Consider the following 17,266-nt stretch of genomic DNA (forward strand, 5'->3'; position numbering starts at 1 on the left):
CACGTGACTGCTCTGGTTATGAACGTGACTGGTTCCAGAGTGATTTTTACATTCTGGTAGAAAGAGGAGGGATGTGAACATCTAACTTACTTTTTCTTTTCTGATCTGATAATTCATTTTTTCTGTTTCTGTGTTTCTTTTGTTATATTTGGGTTTGTGGGCTGTTTGTGTCTGACCATCTGTTCCCAGGGTGATGTTCTTCATCGTCCTGAAATGACTCACGCTGCTCTGAGAACACATTTACTCACAGTTTAGTCTCGGTGGACCCGCGAGCGGGTTTTTATGTTTTGATTGTTTTCTGGAGGAGACGGAGGGACAAACACAGAAAGTCAAACCATGTGTGACGTGTTTTCAAAGCAGTCAGCTTTTTCCACTGAGCGCTCCCAAACACGAAGCAATTCATCTGATCTGGATTCAGTTTGATGTCCCACAGACTGCAGCTGGAGGAGAGTTTACCGGCAGAAAAATATCTGCGACAGCCTGAAGACACGAGACACAAACAGAGATCTGATGCTGATCGTATCCAGCATGAAGCCGCACGCGTCCTACAGGACGATTAGCTTTAACCAGCACCGACATCACCGACAGCATCTCAAACACTGAACAGAACGGTTAGACTCCTGCACACAAAGTCATCTATGGTGCACCTCTGTGAAGGCCCCGTCAATGCTGAACCATATCTGCAGGTGCAGGAGCAACATCTGCTTCCATCCCCAAACAGCACTCCAGCAGCACGGCTCCAGACTGACCTGAGAACAGGCCACACCTTCACTGCAAGCATCTGCAGCCTCATGAAACCAAAATACAACAAAACAGATGCTGAGATCAACACCAAGGAAACATCAGGTTTCAGCTCAGAGGGAACAGCATGAGACGCTGTTTATCAAAATCAATAACACTGATCAGTTTGTTCCTGTGCTCTCGGTTTCTATTAAAGGATTCACTGCTTTTATTTTCATGGTAAAAACAGGGCTGGATTTTATTTTGACTTCACAAACAGAAATCATCAGTCGAGTTTCAGAGAAGACAAAAGCACAAAATGTTCCTGACACCAGAAAGCGTGAACGTGATCCAGATGTTCATGATTCAGAGGCACAGCAGCAGCTGGATGAGACTTTATTCAGAAACAGGATTATTGGTACAAACATCATGATGGTGAAACAGACCCGGGGCCTTCTGAGGATCGCGTCCACGCTCACGCCTCTCGTGGACGAAGGCCGCTCCGAGCACAGGTGGAGGTTGTTTCAGTCTGTTTCTCATTAGCGTTAGCAGGAAGTGCGACGTCGCACGTGTCGGGACGAGCAAATGGCCAGGGGAAATCTGCGCTCAGTGCTTCCTGTCAGTCCGGCTCGCTCTGATGCGGCTTTGCCGCCGCAGAAGGTCCTGCCGTCGTTTCTCGTTCAGGAGCTGCTGGATGCGTTTGTTATGCGTTCGCTCGTGGACCTGAGGCATCCGCGGCACAAAGTAATTCTGCTGTCCTCGGCTAACGTCGCTGTCAAGTCCGACGATCTGGTACTGGACCTCGTCCACCGAGTTGTTCTCTTTCTTTGATAGCGAGAAGAAGGACGATGAAGGTAGCGCCGGTTCAGCTTCGGTCAGGTTGACTTGACTTTGGAGGCTACGCCCTCCTGAGGATGTGGTGTCACCAGGATCAGGCGATGATGTGGTGGAGAACTCTGGGATGGCAGAAGTCCAAACCAGCGCCGGCGTTTGGTCTTCAGTGTCAACAGTCTCCATGGTAACTGCAGCAGGGGGCATTGTGGGAGAATTCTTCCTGAACACATGTGTTGGAGCAGTTTGTGTGGTAATAGTATTACTGTCAGTGGTGGTTGGAGTACCCGGAAGCTCATTCAGGCCGGAGGAATCCTCGTAGGAAGAGTACTCGCTGTACTCATCATAATCCACGTAGACAAAGTCACCGGTGCTCCGTCTGGTTGGGGGTGGAGTTACAGTGAAGCTGCGCGTCAGGGTGGTGGTGATGATGTCACGAAAGACATCACTGATGGCACGGCTGCTGTCGGACCAGGTGGAGGTGAGCGCTGACGTCATGATCTCTGTGGTCAACCTCCAAGAACTAAAAAGACAAAAACAGAGTTCAGGTCTATGGCCCCGCCCTAAACCCGCCCCTGCTTCCTGCTTTAAATGAACACTTCAGTGTAAAGCCAATCAGCAGTTTCACGGTCAGCACACTCCTGCTCTACACTTTTATTTTCAGCTTTGTCGATGTATCACGCGTTTGTCTGACTGCAGGTTTTGCTCTGTTTGAGACTGGGACTCAGTTATATCTTTCTAAGACTCCTTTTGTTACCCGTCATGTCTGACCTGCTGTTCTCCGTCGGTGTGATGGTGCCACTGAAGTTGCTGGAGATTCTGGATTTCGTGGCATTGTTGAAGTTATCCTCACTACAGGACTTGCAGCACATCTGGCGGTATCCGATGATAGAGCAGTACCGACTCAGCACCTCCATTCGACAGAACGCCGAGCGGTCGCCGCGGCACGGCTGCCCTACAGACAGAACAGTAGGACGGTGTGAATCCTGACACGTAAGACCTCAGCTACAAGTTTAACTTCAGTGGTTTGATGGGTTAGTGTGATCCTCAGAGATGTGTTAAGACACAGCAGAAAGACATGAAGCAGAAACTGTGATAGGCTATAAACAGTAAAATAGCAAACAGGAGAAATGTAAACAAAAATAAGAGAAGGGGACTGAAAGTGCGAAAGAGCTTTGAAGTGGTGCAAAGACTTGGACTGAACTGAATCTGTGAGTGTCCTGAGTGATGAGGGTTACTCATGGCCAGTGTTGGGTAAGTTACTTTAAATTAGTAACTTAGTTACATTACTAGTTACTTCTATCAAAAGTAACTCAGTTACTTCAAGTTACTCGTTACTTTCAGAGTAACTAGTTACTAGGGAAAGTAACTTTGGTTTTACTCAGAATTCTCTTGTTAATGTGTTGCTTCTGTAACTGGATACCCAGCAAAATTGCCAGTCTTCTAGCTTGCTTACTTGCCACAAGTGCACTGTGCCACCTACCAATAGAAAGGAAAAAATAATGTGCACATTTCCACGAGAGAAATCCCACGCCTGATTCTATCCTAGCCTGCTTTTTACATCCAACACAAAAACTGCAGTCGTGGTGCTTTCGATTGTACTCAGAACTTGGAAATTCTGCCTTCTGAATAGGAAGATGTAGGTAACACCAGACTGCAGATGAGCTGCATACAGAGCTGGACTGGGACAAAAAAATCGTCCTGGGCATTTTGACTAGAGACCGGCCGCCATTATAGGAAAAACCATAAAGCCTTTGAATGAAAATAAACACTGTTGTGACAGTGATGTTCACTGTTCTGATGGTATATATGCATCAATCTATCAATCGTTTGTTGTAAGATTCAGATAATTATTTTTTAAAAGCTAGAAATTTTAAATGATAATAAGAAAGTATTTCTTTGTGCCCCCCTCTCCCTGTTAATGCCCTACCTGCCCCCTGGCAACACTTTGCTAGATCCGCCCCTGCACAGTTACCAGCTGTCAGCTACCTAAAAAAGGATCCTGGTGTTATTAGTCTCTCAGAAACAGTTCATAACTTCAACTCATTCATGTCACCTAAAAGGTAAACCTGTTTCTCCATCACAGCTCTGATGATCCAGTAAGGACATCTCCTGGTTTCATCTTCATGTTTCCCTCTCACCACATAACCAAACCATATCATGACCAGCAGCTTTACAGCTGTGGCTCCAACAAACATCAGCTGATACTAGAAAGTAATATTAAATAAATTCTAACAACAGCTGATCAAGCTTAAATGTGCTGCTGTTGTTTAGCGCGACATCCGCTGGTTTCCTCTTTCTGGCGCAAAGTGGGCGATAAACAAACGAGAGAAAAGCCGATCAGCTGATCACTGATCAGTTTCATGATTGAAGTAGAAACGGGAGAGGGAGGAAGAGAGGATGAGAGAAAAAGAGGCAGCTGTGCAGCAAAGACACAGAATAACTCCAGCTTTGTGTCTTTTTCATTGTAGCTGAAGTCCGGGACAAACTGTTCCTTTTCACCTCAATAAGAAACGCGTAATATTTTCTCTGAATACAAGACGATTCCGTTTTTTATGGGACGGTTGGCAACTCTACTAACTAACCTTATGAACAAAATAAAGTTCAACATCAGTAACTTCATAGCACCACCCAGCTGTATAGAAACTCCGTCATGCTAGCTAGCACGCAGTACGAAAAAGTCAGCATAACGAAAATAAACTCCACCTAAACTTGGTTTATATCTGACCCAGAGAGACTGCAGGTCATAACTTCTTACCTGAAGTTCAGTTCACCTTACACTCTCGGACCAGCGGCCGCTTCGGGTCTCTCCTCTTGCCTCCCTTTTCCCTCATCCACCTGCTGGCCTCCACCACTTGCTAATGTTATTGAATCTGTGGAAGCTCTGTGGACCCTATCTAAATCCCAGTAACGATTAACGCGTTCCTGATTTTGGCATAATAACTAGTTACCGTGCTCGTTACCACAATAATAACGTAGTTACTGTAACGCGTTACTTAATAACGCGTTAGTCCCAACACTGCTCATGGCTCACAATGGTGGGTGTGGGCAGGTAGTGTTTGTTAACAGTCTGACTGGTCCAGGTGAAGAAGCTGGTTGGGGCGATCGTGGCTCAAGAGTTGGGAGTTCGCCTTGTAATCGGAAGGTTGCCGGTTCGAGCCCCGGCTTGGACAGTCTCGGTCGTTGTGTCCTTGGGCAAGACACTTCACCCGTTGCCTACTGGTGGTGGTCAGAGAGCCCGGTGGCGCCAGTGTCCGGCAGCCTCGCCTCTGTCAGTGCGCCCCAGGGCGGCTGTGGCTATAATGTAGCTGCCATCACCAGTGTGTGAATGGGTGGATGAACGTGTGGATGAATGGGTGTGTAAAGCGCTTTGGGACTAGTAAAGCTATACAGATACAGGCCATTTACCAGGCCATTTGAGTCTGGAGGTGTGCGACCTGACTGACCTGAGACACCGACCAGAGAATTGATTCTCAGCAAACAACAGGACAGAAACCCTCAGACTCAGACCACAATGTTCAGGAAGCAAGAGAAGAAGACGAGGACGTAAAGACAGACGGCAGACAGAGCAGGAGTCAGAGCGCTTTACTTGAAGAGATCTTTGGAGCCGGGAAGCTGGGGTTGGACCTGGACAGCCACTGAATGATGGCATTCTTCTGGTCACCTGCAGGGAGAGCAGCAGCACTGTAATTCCCAGCATCCATCCTTTTCCTCATTGCAACAAATGTACGGTACATGACTGGTCAGTGCCTACCACCGCAGGGCGGAGCCAGGCAGGTGCGTGTCGTGATTGGCCGAGGCTCGCTGCAGTTTCCAGCTGAACTCTCGGGATTGGAGCACGCGACCTGACGCTCCTGAGTCCCGTTCCCACACGAGACCGAACACTGCGTACACAGAGGGATCGATCAGACTGATCAGGTATTGATCTGTGGACATGTGCAACTCCTGATAAACTGATCTTCATACCGGAGTCCAGGGCCCGACTCTCCACACAGCGGGGCAGGGGAAGCGGTTACAGGGTTGTTTAGTCTGTGGTCGGTCATCGCTGCAGAGCCTGCTATGCACAGAGCGCCGCTGCTGCCCCCTGGAGGAGTTCTGCAGGCAGCTCACCCAGCGACGCTGCCACCCAGTCTGACCGCAGGAGGAGCTGCAGTCCTCCCAGTCTCCGGTCACCCAGCTGAGGGGAAGACATGCATCAAAAGAAGAAAAATGACTGGGTGACTGTGGGTGTGTCACGTGACCTGTAGCATGTTACCGTGCTGGGCTGCAGGCCTCGGGGTTACAGCTGCGGCTGATGGCTCTCGGTTTGCTGATATTGGAGCAGAACATCCTCTGAACCATTTTCCCATCAGCCTTCCTCCTGCAGCCGAACCTGGTGTACTGTTTTCCTGAAAACAAGGAAACATGACAGTCAGTGGTGGTCCTAGGCTGTTTGGCGCCCCGGGCGAACACTCCCTCTGCCCCCCCCACACACACACACATGCATAAAACATATTAAGGATTGAACATTAACATAAAACTGTTGTCGAAATTCACCAGAGAAACACACACATGAAGAGAGAGAGAGTATGCATAGTATGCAAACAGCTGCCAAACAGCCATCATAATTCATCACACAATGAGAACAGGACGAATCAACAACTGACAATAACTAATTACTATTAAAATCTGTAACATATTGTTTGGAGTTTAGTCTGTTACTGTTGCTATTTTTACCATTTCTTCTTGGAGCGACTGTAACTCACATCATTTCCTCAGGGATTAATAAAGTATTCTGATTGGTTCAGGATGACCTGCCATTATCCAATCACACATCTGCTTACCTGCATCTTTTGCTTGTTTCTCCTCCTCTTTTCTCTTTTTTCTAAACTGAGCACCTGATGGCTTTGAACTTTTCTTGTCCATCTTCCACTGGTTTTAATTTTGCACTCCAGTATGAACACAAATCCCCCAACACAAGGATCACCACAACATAACCTAATAGACCGACACCTTAGTTCACAGATTCACTTTGTCTGGGTTTATTTCTGGGATTTCACACAACCCAGGATTCAAATCATGAATACATAATGGGCTTGGATTTACATCATTATGAATGAAATGTGCTCTATTTGGAAGCAGCTGGCCCCTCCCCTTTCCACGGGTTGTGTGTGAGACTTTAAATCATCAAACTGTAAATTATAAATTTTAAATTGTTATTGATCCTTTACTCCTGGTTCTAAAGTGTATATTTATTTTCTTACTCTTCTTATATTTATTGTTTGTTTACTTGCACTGCTGTAACTGCAGCCTCGTCGTCTCGTCTCTCTACTGGACTGTCTGTAGCGGAGATGACAATAAAGTTTACTTTGACTTCAGCAGCGCGCAAATTATAAGTCTGTATCATGATGTCTGGTGTTTTCCTGTTTGTTGGTTTGTTTTTAATTTTGTTTTATTTTGCGAGTTGGTTATTAGACGCTGCTCCAGCCAGCCTGAGAATCCCCCGCCGCCCCGCCCTCTCCTTCCTGCGCCGCAAGCAGCAGGTGCACCTCGCAAGCGGAGGGCGCCCTTACTCCCAGCAAATGGGCGATAGAAAACCGATTGGTGCCTGTCACTACCCGATCCGTACCGGAAACCCAATCGGTACCTCGCATGCGCAAATCTTACGTCACTTCCTCTCTTTGCCAACATTGCGACATTCAATATATTTGAATGACACGGTTAGCGCCCAGTTAGCTCCTAGCATTTCTCAACAGCTCTGCCTCCTTTTCGACTACCGGGACATTTAAACAATGGATAATCCGTATACAAAGAAATTCATGCTTTTCTCCTCAACAGAGAGCGTCCCCCGATTGAGCAACAGCGCCGTAAAATAAGAAGAATGGCGCCGAATTACAGAGTTAATAATGCAGACTTTGTAATATCTCACGTGTAGATTCATCAGCCAGATGAAGTGTTTACTGACAACTGACAGTGACAGCGGACATCATCATCACTATTCCAACAATCCTCTCCTCACAGACAAGCATAAACACACTCGACTATCACTAAATCAAATTTAACACATGTTTGTAATGATGATAATTCAGTTTACAATAGGGTTCATTCGCTCAGTCAGCAGGTGGCGGTATCCTCGTACACTGGGGAGTAAACTGCCATTAAACGAACAGAAGAAGAAGAAAACCCTGCACATGCGCGGTACGGATCGGGGAGTCCTGATCCGTAACTATCTTTTTATTTTTCGTTTTTGTCTATATTATATTGAAATGTTTCATTATTTAAGAGATACTTGTTATTCTTAACATCTTAACAGATACTCTGACCTGTAACTATCGTAAAACGCTTCGACCGGAAGTAGAAACCTTTGGCGCATGTGGAGTACCGATCAGGTTTCCGGTACGGCTCGGGTAGTGACAGGGCCTGTGACATTCCCAGTATGTGCTGGCTGATGTCGGGGCAGCATGAGTACGAGCAATTTATTTATTTTTTGCCGATGCCCGTGATGCCGCCCCCCACCAAGATGCTGCCCCGAGCAACCGCCCATGTCGCCCGTATCAAAAACCGCTACTGATGACAGTTAACTGAAGTACGCCACAGCTGTTAGCTGTTAGCTGTAAGCTATTAGCTGTTAGCTGAGCTGTGTACCTCAGAGACAAGAGAGCCGATTCATGACACTGAGATATCTTAGGCTTGGCTCATACTGGCAGGAAGGCCTGGACCTACATCAGCAGTTGGTCCAGTTGAGAAGCCCATGTAGTTAAAACAATGGGAGGCACACACATTTCACCTCTGACGACAGACTCAGACCTTTGACCTTTAAAGGGGAATGCTGGGAAATCACACGGAGTACCGTTTTTTCTGGTGTAGTCAGGAAGTCTGTAAAGCGTAACAGATATCCAGACTTCTTGGCTGTTAGTAAAATAAATCTTGTTCTTTGCTCACAGATTATAGATATGTAGAAACATGTTTATAGAGGAATACGCCTCAGTGAGCAGGAAAGAACTGAGCTCAAGGCCTAAAATCATTATTTATCCCTCTTTCTGCAAAAAAGTCCATGTATTCCCAAATTAAGACGACATAATAAGGCAGAACAGAAGAGCTGGGCTGACTCAGAGAAGGTGTAGAAGATGGATGATGGAGTATCGAGGAGTTGAAGTTCTAATGTTTGGAGATTCTCAGGTACCTCCTCCACAGGGTTTGGAGCAGTGCGACCACTTCTTCAGGGCCCACTCGTAGAAGATGGCGTCCTCCTGCACCAAGTTGGACTCCAGCGAGGACCGCAGGCGATCCTGGATGATGTACTTATAGGACACCGTCACCTTTGAGTCGCCATGAGAACGGACCTGACGGACAGGAGACAGCGGGGTGTTGGTAGTTCTGGTTTGTGTTAGACACACCGTGGACACTCTTGGCTTCACACACCGATGGACTTACCATGAGCACGACTCCATACTTCAGCGGCCCGGTGGTCTGGATAGACTCCTCCTCTTCCACTTCAGTGTTCCTGTACTCCCAGGCCACGCCCTTTTCAATCACCACTCTGGATTCTGGGAGCTCGTGTTCGTCATTGAGGAAGAGATGACCTGTGTCCTGGTTCTTCATGGCTGTAGCAGGAAACAGAAAGACAGGGTGTTTCAAGAAGACCAAGGAAAAATAGGAAATCCTTATGCGTGTTCTTGATTCTTACCCAGGATGTGAGGAGTCCCCTTGAACTCCTGGATCAGCAGGTGTCGAGCTCCTTTGGGGATCTCCAGGATCTTCAGGTAACCTGGAAACAATAATCATCCAATAATGAACCGTCCAATAAAGGATCAGGATTCATGCAGCAGGAAACATCAGGAGGGTGTGAACAAACATCTGAACCACCAGCCTGGTCCAGATAAACTTTCAACCTACCTGCAGTTCCTCTGGTGTCCAGCAGAGGCAGCAGTGAGTCAGTCCTCATAGACTCCCATGTTAAAATAAACATGTTTACAGCCGGATACACGGACTGTTCTGTTCTACACGGATAACTTAAACCTGTTTATAGCTCACCTGTTTAAATTATTTTAAGGCTTAAAGTCTGCATTATTGTGGGCGTGGCCTCTTTGACTGACAGGTGGATGGTGACCCAGATGGCTGCAGCTGCTAGTTGTCTGTAAGATTGACCTGAACCGGACGTCTGGACCAGCCTCTGGGCTGTTGGAGCCCTTTGGAGCATTTTTAATGACATCATGTGACCAATAACGTGGCTGCTGTGACGTCACTGTACTAACAGAAGCTGAGCTGCAGGTTTGAGTGAATTTAAGCTTAAAACCAGAACTCAGTCTCAGCTCGGTTCACCTTGTTTCTTGGTGCTGCGGGTGAAGTTTCCTTTGACGATCTTACAGCTGGAGTTATCTCCTCCACACACTCCACATCGGTCCTCCTGCTTGTCTGAAGCAATCTGACCATCGCAGCCAACGTGCTGCAGGAGACGAGGAGAAGAGGAGAGGAGACGAGGAGAAGAGGAGAAGAGGAGATGAGGAGAGGAGGAGAGGAGATGAGGAGATGAGGAGAAGAGGAGTTGAGGAGAGGAGGAATGAGTCAGGACCACATTAAATAAAAGTTCACTGAAACAGTAAAACGTGACACAGTTCTTCAGTCAGAGGTCAACACACAGAAACTGAGACACAATAAAGACCTCACACTCTCCTCGGACGCAGACACTGTAGACGTCGTCATAGGAACATGGCGTCCCATCATGCACCATTCTTTTCATTGACACTGCGGCCGCCGTCTCCTTCGACTGACAGTACAGACGGCAGCGCTCGTCAGCTGTGACACACAAACGAGTCAGTGCAGGAGCTTCACATCATTCTGGAAACATCTGCTGACATCTGCTAACGTCTGCTCGACACTAAAGAGTTAAAGGAGGAGAGTTTTCCTCCAGCAGCAGATTCCTCACTGATGACTTTTACATGTGCGCACGCACACACACAAACACACACACGTTTCTATGTCTCTGTGAGGACCCTCAGTTACATAACGTATTTCCGAGACTATAAATCTGAAGCTGGAAACCTCGTCTGAATCTCCAAACAGGCCTTTAAAGGTTTGTCCTGAAGCGTCCTCACAGAGCACAAATCTGTCCACCAACGTCCTCTGAAGCAGAAACGTCCTCACTGTAGTGCAGCGGTCCCCAACCCCCGGGCCTCGGACCGGTACCGGTCCGTGAGTCATTTGGTACCGAGAGTTGAGGCTCAGGTGTGAAATGTTTGGTTTTCAGGGTTTTTATCGGTTTTCAGCGTTATTTTGTTATCGTTTTTATCGGTCTGTTCACGTGTGTTATGAATAAATCTTCTTTTTTTTGGTACCGGTACTAGTTTTATTTCGTTGTATTTATCCGCGACACCTTAAAGGCCGGTCCATGAAAATATTGTCGGGCATAAACCGGTCCGTGGCGCAAAAAAGGTTGGAGACCGCTGCTGTAGTGGACATATTTGTCCTCAGAGTTCCACAGCAAAGAGCAACCGTCCTGCTGCTCTATGTGGACAGGAGCCAGAAGAGCTGCGTGTGTGTGTGGGTGTGTGTGTGTGTGTGTGTGTGTGTGTGTGTGCGCGCGCGCTCACGGTCAGGGTGTTGGTACGGCAGCCAGTGGTGTTTCCGCCCCTCGTGTTCAAAAACAGGGTTCCAGACTTTGCACTGATCCTCCCTGAAACACAATCAGAACATCACAGCTGCTCACTTGACCCCTGTGAGGAAGGGGGAGGGGCCGGGCAGGTAACAGCACTCACCTGAAGTCTGTCAGTGGGGGGCAGTTCTCTTGGCTGCACAGCTGGAACTCGTAGGTGTTTCCGAAGCAGGTGCGCCCCCCGTTGGCCGGACTGAGAACAGCGATGGGTTAGTCTTACTGATTGGCGCACCTGACGTGTGACACCACATAACTGACAGCTCACTCACATTGGGTTGTCACAATGTCGGGTCCGAAACCTGACCCCGCCCCCACATGTCCGGGAGCAGCTGCCATATGGACTCCACGACCCCCAGCCGCCATCTTGTCTCAGAAGGTTAGGGGTCAGCTTCATGCAGTAACCTCTGAAACAATGCTGCAACAGGAAGTTAGCGTTAGCGTAAAGACAGGAAGTACAGGAAACCAAACCAGCCATACTTGTTCAGTTTGTCTCTACCTGCCCTGTCATGAACTTTGACCTCTAACTGAGGCCCGTCTTTGATGGAGCCGTTTGGTTTTTTGCTTGGTCTGACTTACTGGGACGTGCACTCCTGAGAACACCTGTGAATAATGTTTCTCACTGCAGAATGAAGGAAATGATCTTATTCAGGTTCCCAGGCTGATGGGAGGCAGCAGTTGCTTCTCTGAGATCACTGGGGATGTTTTTCCTCTTTAGCATTGTGCTAACAGACACCTGAACACTGCAGACCTGCAAACTGCCCAAACTTGCATGATCAGGTGTGTTTGAACTGCAACACCTGGCTGCTACTTACCTTTTCATGTCCTATAGAAGCAGTAAGACTCAGCCTAAATCTGTCCTCACCTTCCCCGGCCCACACTTGGTCCCGTCGAGGGGCGGACCTTTCTTGGTCTTACAGTAGAACGGGTTGTTGTAGTCGCTGCACCACAGCTGTTTGCAGGGGTCAATGTTCGTGTACTGCAGACACATGATGAGAAGGTCATTGGTTGCTGATGTCAGAGGAAGCATGAACGTCATCACTGCTTCAGCCTTCAGAAACACTTCTGTCTGTTCCACATCAGAACACATTTAATCTTATTTCCTGAACATCAGGTCACATGACCATCTGGGAATCCATTGGCTATCAGCTACTCTGAGGATGAGCGCCAGTATCTCAGAGACTTCCTGTTCTCATCAGCAGACACTGTTTATGAAAGCAGACAGTTTAAAAAAAGATAAAAGCACGATAAGCATTTCACTGCATATCGTACTGTGTATGACTGTGTACGTGACAAATAAAATTTGAATTTGATTTTGAATTTAAAAGTGAATAAAGTAAACTTGTGGTCAGACAATGGCGGTTTGTCTGGGGTACTTCCTGTTTATCGCCTGCACCCAAAGCCCCACAAGCACCACAGAACCAGACATCTCATGTGTGGAGGTTATTACCGTGATAAAGAGAGGAAACGGACACATTCTCAGGCAGCGCGTGATGACGAGGGAAAGATAAAACCTCGTGTTGGCACCCTGCTAAGATTTCTCAGAACAGGAAACGTGGCGAACACGGCGGCGTGAAGAAACAACCAGCAGGTAAACATCAGCTCGGGGAAGCCTTCAATGAAGCAGCACTGTAAAGTTTTCTATGAGATGTCCAGATGTGAGCTGAGGCCAGCAGCAACATCTGCTGAGGATGTTAGCTAGGAGGTGACGTTACCGTGGAAACCGCTCTGGAGAGTGTTTAAAAGAAGCCGTCAGACGGATCAGCTGAGCTGAAGACTCGAGGTTTCCATCAGGACGCTGCAGTGAAGTAGCTTCCTTCAGTTCAGCTCTGATTGTTTTCCTGCTGGATCACATTTCCTCTCAGGATTTAAAACAGATTTTCCACCAGCCTCCAGCCCCTGTTTCCTCTGGCTGCTCCAGTTTGTTTTCCTCACAGAACACAAATGTTTACATCACTTCATCAAAGCCGGCTTCAGTTTCTCTTTTGGCTCGTGGGGAGCAAACTCTTTCATTAACGACTGTTAAACTGTTTTCTCTGCACTTACACTGACAACTTTGTTTTTTCTGCTTAAAAAACAACTTTCTGATAAGGAGACATCGTGTCAGTGCAACAACAGCCATCAATCATCTCCTGAGGTCTAATGTTCAGCTGGAACCTTTGGGTCCTGGCTTTCATCTGTAAGTACCACCCAGCTAAACACTGCTGCAAACCCAACAGTAACTGCTGATGGCAGCAGCCTCGGCCAGCAGAACAGTGGGACCCAGCATCAGCTCCAGTACAAACCCCGCCTTCCACCACGCTGATGCTCATGGTAAAAAATAAAAACAGTCGCTTATGAAACCTGCTGAAGCGTGGGCTGGTTCTCAGATGGGACCGAGGTAGAACATGTCCCACAACATGTGGAAAACGTGAAAGAGTGCAGATCCCAGCCGGATCGAGCAATGTATCAGAACAAGTCCGTTCCTCACGACCCAAATCCCCCAAACCCCCACAGCCACGGCTCAGAGCTGATTTAAAGAGACCTGCACAATATCAGGGAGACGTTTTTAGTGTTGGACCTGACTGGCACACTGTTCAATCAAAATTAAGTTAAAACCTAAATGAAAGTTATTGGAAAGATTAAGTATTTTCCTGTACCTGGTGTTTATGTGAGTTTTATATTGTTTCTCTCTTTTCTCTGAAATGTTTTCACATAATTTTATAAAGTTAATGCAAATATTTAGTACAGACAGATGGACGTACTGCGGTACAGAGACTGTATCCTGGTCCAAAGTCGAAGCGGCACTGTTGGTCCATGGAGTACTGGAAGCCCGGCAGCTGAGGCTGAGCCGGCCAGTTGTGGTTGAACGGGTCGTCACGCAGACAGTCGTACGTGCTGCAGGCACGCAAACCGAGCTCAGTGCATCAGGTTAAGACTTTAGTATTTCTGCTTTGTACATCAGCAACACTGAGTAGACGTTGTAGTATTATTCACAGTACTCACTGCAGGTACTTGTGCAGCTCCCTCCAGCTGCACCTCGACCAGTGGTAACGGTGGAAGGTGGCCTGAACCTGCGGAGACATGATGCTGCCCAAAGGCACGTCGTCACCGCAGTCATTCGCCTCGCCGTCGTGTTGCATACCCAATCTGCATGGACGGAGAGAGACAGAGACTGAAGACAAACAGCAGGACGCTCACTGCAGTCAGTAACTACTGAATGTTGCACAAAGGCGTCCACACAGACGCCTGAGCACTGCGTGTGTTTCTGAAAACACAACACAGTGAACACGGAAACTGTCTCTGGTTCGTGCATCACGTTTGTGTGTCACGTTCGTGCATGTTCGTGCATCACGTTTGTGTGTCATGGTCGTGCATGTCCATGCGTCACGTTCGTGCGTCACGTTTGTGTGTCATGGTCGTGCATGTTTGTGTGTCATGTTCGTGCGTCACGTTCGTGCGTCATGGTCGTGCGTCATGGTCGTGCATGTTCGTGCGTCACGTTCGTGCATGTTCGTGCATGTTCGTGCGTCACGTTCGTGCGTCATGGTCGTGCGTCATGTTCGTGCATGTTCGTGCGTCACGTTCGTGCGTCATGTTTGTGTCATGTCCGTGCGTCACGTTCGTGCGTCACGTTTGTGTGTCATGGTCGTGCATGTTTGTGTGTCATGTTCGCGCGTCACGTTCGTGCGTCACGTTCGTGCGTCACGTTCGTGCGTCATGGTCGTGCATGTCCATGCGTCACGTTCGTGCGTCACGTTTGTGTGTCATGGTCGTGCATGTTTGTGTGTCATGTTCATGCGTCACGTTCGTGCGTCACGTTCATGCGTCACGTTCTTGCGTCACGTTCGTGCGTCACGTTCGTGCGTCACGTTCATGCGTCACGTTCTTGCGTCACGTTCGTGTGTGTCACGTTCGTGCGTCACGTTTGTGTGTCATGGTCGTGTGTCACATTCGTGCGTCACGTTCGTGCGTCACGTTTGTGCGTCATGGTCGTGCATCACGTTCGTGCGTCACGTTCGTGCGTCACGTTCGTGCGTCACGTTCGTGCGTCACGTTTGTGCGTCACGTTTGTGTGTCATGGTCGTGTGTCACATTCGTGCGTCACGTTCGTGCGTCACGTTCGTGCGTCACGTTCGTGCGTCACGTTTGTGTGTCATGGTCGTGCGTCACGTTCGTGCGTCACGTTTGTGCGTCACGTTCGTGCGTCATGGTCATGTGTCACGTTCGTACGTCACGTTCGTGCGTCACGTTCGTGCGTCACGTTCGTGCGTCACGTTTGTGCGTCATGTTTATCCTTAATGTTTGTGTGTCTCACAGATGTCCTGTTTCGTGTGCAGCTACAAAGGCCGAAGAAAATCCGTCCTCCAAGACGAGAACACAGCTTCGATGCAGCTGGCATATGCCCGTAACTGGAGCGTAACCTGCAGACACACATGACAGGGTCAGAGGTCATTTGCCATCTGGTACCATTGTTAATTCTACACCTGGTAATCAGTGTGGTCGGTTTTTGTAGTATCCTGCTTCAGACTTCAGTGGCCTGGATAACTGAGCACCTACACGGACATTGTGGTAGTAGTACTTCTAGCAGTATCAGTGGTAGTGGGGTATTACCCTGCATGCCGGTGGGGCCGAACTCCTGCCTGGTCAGGTAGATGGTGTGGTCGTGCTGCTCAGCGAGACTCTGCTCTCTGTGCTGGAGATACGACCATCCACATACGTTCTCCAAACTCTTCTGAGGATTCCCCACAGAGATCAGCTCCTGGGACTGATGAAACAGGACGGTGCTTGTTATTATTCCCACACATGCACCTCCTAACAGACAGGTAACCTCTCAAAGCCTGAGGGAAGAACACTGAACCGATTCAGCTGCTCAGACTGCCTCAGGCCTGAATTTAAAAGACCCACAAAATAGCACTTAATTATGATTTCTGCCCTGAAGACATCTTAAAACACGTTTTTCCTGAACAACTGGAACCCTTCATACAAAGGGCTCTGACCCGGTAGGTTAAGGAGTAGGACTCAGAGTTTGGTACCTTGATTGGTGACAGCAGGGCGATTCTGACCAGGACAACGTTGATGTTGGCACCCAGTGAGTGGTCTCGATAGATTTCATTAACCTGGAGCAGACAAACATAGCTTTAAAGGAATCCTTACTGTGGTGGAGGCTTTCCTGATTTATGGTACAGTCACCATTTAAACTGGTGAGAGAGCAGAGAAGCATGGTTCACCATCGGCATGAATCAGAGCCCCTCCTGAATCCAAGCGTGACTTTACATTCAAGTAAACTCAGCCTTTATGCACTGCTGTTGTGTAATCCAACTCTAAATACACCATTAAACAGCTAATTATTACTTAGCTTAGCTAACAGTCATGTTAGCTGTTCAGTTAGCTGAATATGTGTCTAAGCTCTTACCTCGAACTTTTGACTGTAGACATTTCAGCTGTTTACAGTATGCATACTATGAGTTACCAGGCAGACTTTCAGCTGATCATTTCTCACATTTTTAACTAGCTACAACTATAACCCATGTTTCATGAGACATTCAATAATCTCTCACTCCTCCCTTTGATCAATGACCGGTCCTTTAAACATTCCTTTTAGCTCTTTCTTCAAAATTAACTTGATAAAATAATCTTGATTCTTTAAATAAAATATATTTTCTGTTGTTTTTCCACTTTAGGTAGCTGAATCCATCCACACCCTCCCAGCTGCTGCAGCTGTGACCTCGGGTAAACAGCGATGTTGACACATCCTTGATTAAACTGGTTCTGCTCAGGACTGGTTTCCCTGGGCTTCTCTCCACTGTGTCCTCTCTATGGTTGACTTTATCCCTGAGCTGAGAATCTGTGTTTCCACTTACTATGTTCATCAGTGTCAGGAGATATTTCTGAATGTGGTCTCGGCCGTGGAAAAGAAGAACAGAATAATCCACCGCCAAGAAGACCTAGGGAGAGGAAAACAGAGCAAGAGTTAAAACGTTGAGTAAGCTCTGCCATCAGCAGCATATCATCTCTCACAGTCCACTAACCTCGATGTGAAACAGCTCCGCCTCCTCGATGTAGCGTCTCCTTCGAGCGGATCCTGAGGCCACGTTCAGGTTCAGG

General features: G+C 47.8%; 1 protein-coding gene across 1 annotated transcript in view; it reads right to left on the reverse strand.

Annotated features, from left to right (window-relative positions):
• Window positions 1-295: 295 nt before the first annotated feature.
• Window positions 296-17,266, reverse strand: part of LOC146661407 (A disintegrin and metalloproteinase with thrombospondin motifs 2-like) — a 35,386-nt gene continuing 18,415 nt past the window's right edge. Inside the window, exons 4-25 of the mRNA XM_085421586.1 lie at window positions 17,191-17,266; window positions 17,023-17,106; window positions 16,195-16,278; window positions 15,773-15,926; window positions 15,477-15,582; window positions 14,165-14,308; window positions 13,924-14,056; window positions 12,045-12,158; window positions 11,452-11,597; window positions 11,286-11,375; window positions 11,121-11,203; window positions 10,193-10,326; window positions 9,853-9,976; window positions 9,218-9,298; window positions 8,965-9,134; window positions 8,714-8,873; window positions 5,807-5,939; window positions 5,518-5,728; window positions 5,306-5,435; window positions 5,141-5,215; window positions 2,323-2,506; window positions 296-2,074 (exon numbers count right to left, since the gene is read on the reverse strand). The exon at window positions 17,191-17,266 is cut by the window's right edge and continues 16 nt beyond it. Coding sequence (XP_085277712.1) covers window positions 1,327-2,074; window positions 2,323-2,506; window positions 5,141-5,215; window positions 5,306-5,435; window positions 5,518-5,728; window positions 5,807-5,939; window positions 8,714-8,873; window positions 8,965-9,134; window positions 9,218-9,298; window positions 9,853-9,976; window positions 10,193-10,326; window positions 11,121-11,203; window positions 11,286-11,375; window positions 11,452-11,597; window positions 12,045-12,158; window positions 13,924-14,056; window positions 14,165-14,308; window positions 15,477-15,582; window positions 15,773-15,926; window positions 16,195-16,278; window positions 17,023-17,106; window positions 17,191-17,266 — 3,364 coding nt within the window. The 3' untranslated portion in view covers window positions 296-1,326. The remainder of the gene's footprint in view (window positions 2,075-2,322; window positions 2,507-5,140; window positions 5,216-5,305; window positions 5,436-5,517; window positions 5,729-5,806; window positions 5,940-8,713; window positions 8,874-8,964; window positions 9,135-9,217; window positions 9,299-9,852; window positions 9,977-10,192; window positions 10,327-11,120; window positions 11,204-11,285; window positions 11,376-11,451; window positions 11,598-12,044; window positions 12,159-13,923; window positions 14,057-14,164; window positions 14,309-15,476; window positions 15,583-15,772; window positions 15,927-16,194; window positions 16,279-17,022; window positions 17,107-17,190) is intronic.

Source organism: Rhamphochromis longiceps, linkage group LG10 (assembly GCF_057381845.1).
Source record: "Rhamphochromis longiceps isolate RC_006_pf linkage group LG10, R_longiceps_female_GT1.1, whole genome shotgun sequence".
Taxonomy (NCBI): domain Eukaryota; kingdom Metazoa; phylum Chordata; class Actinopteri; order Cichliformes; family Cichlidae; genus Rhamphochromis; species Rhamphochromis longiceps.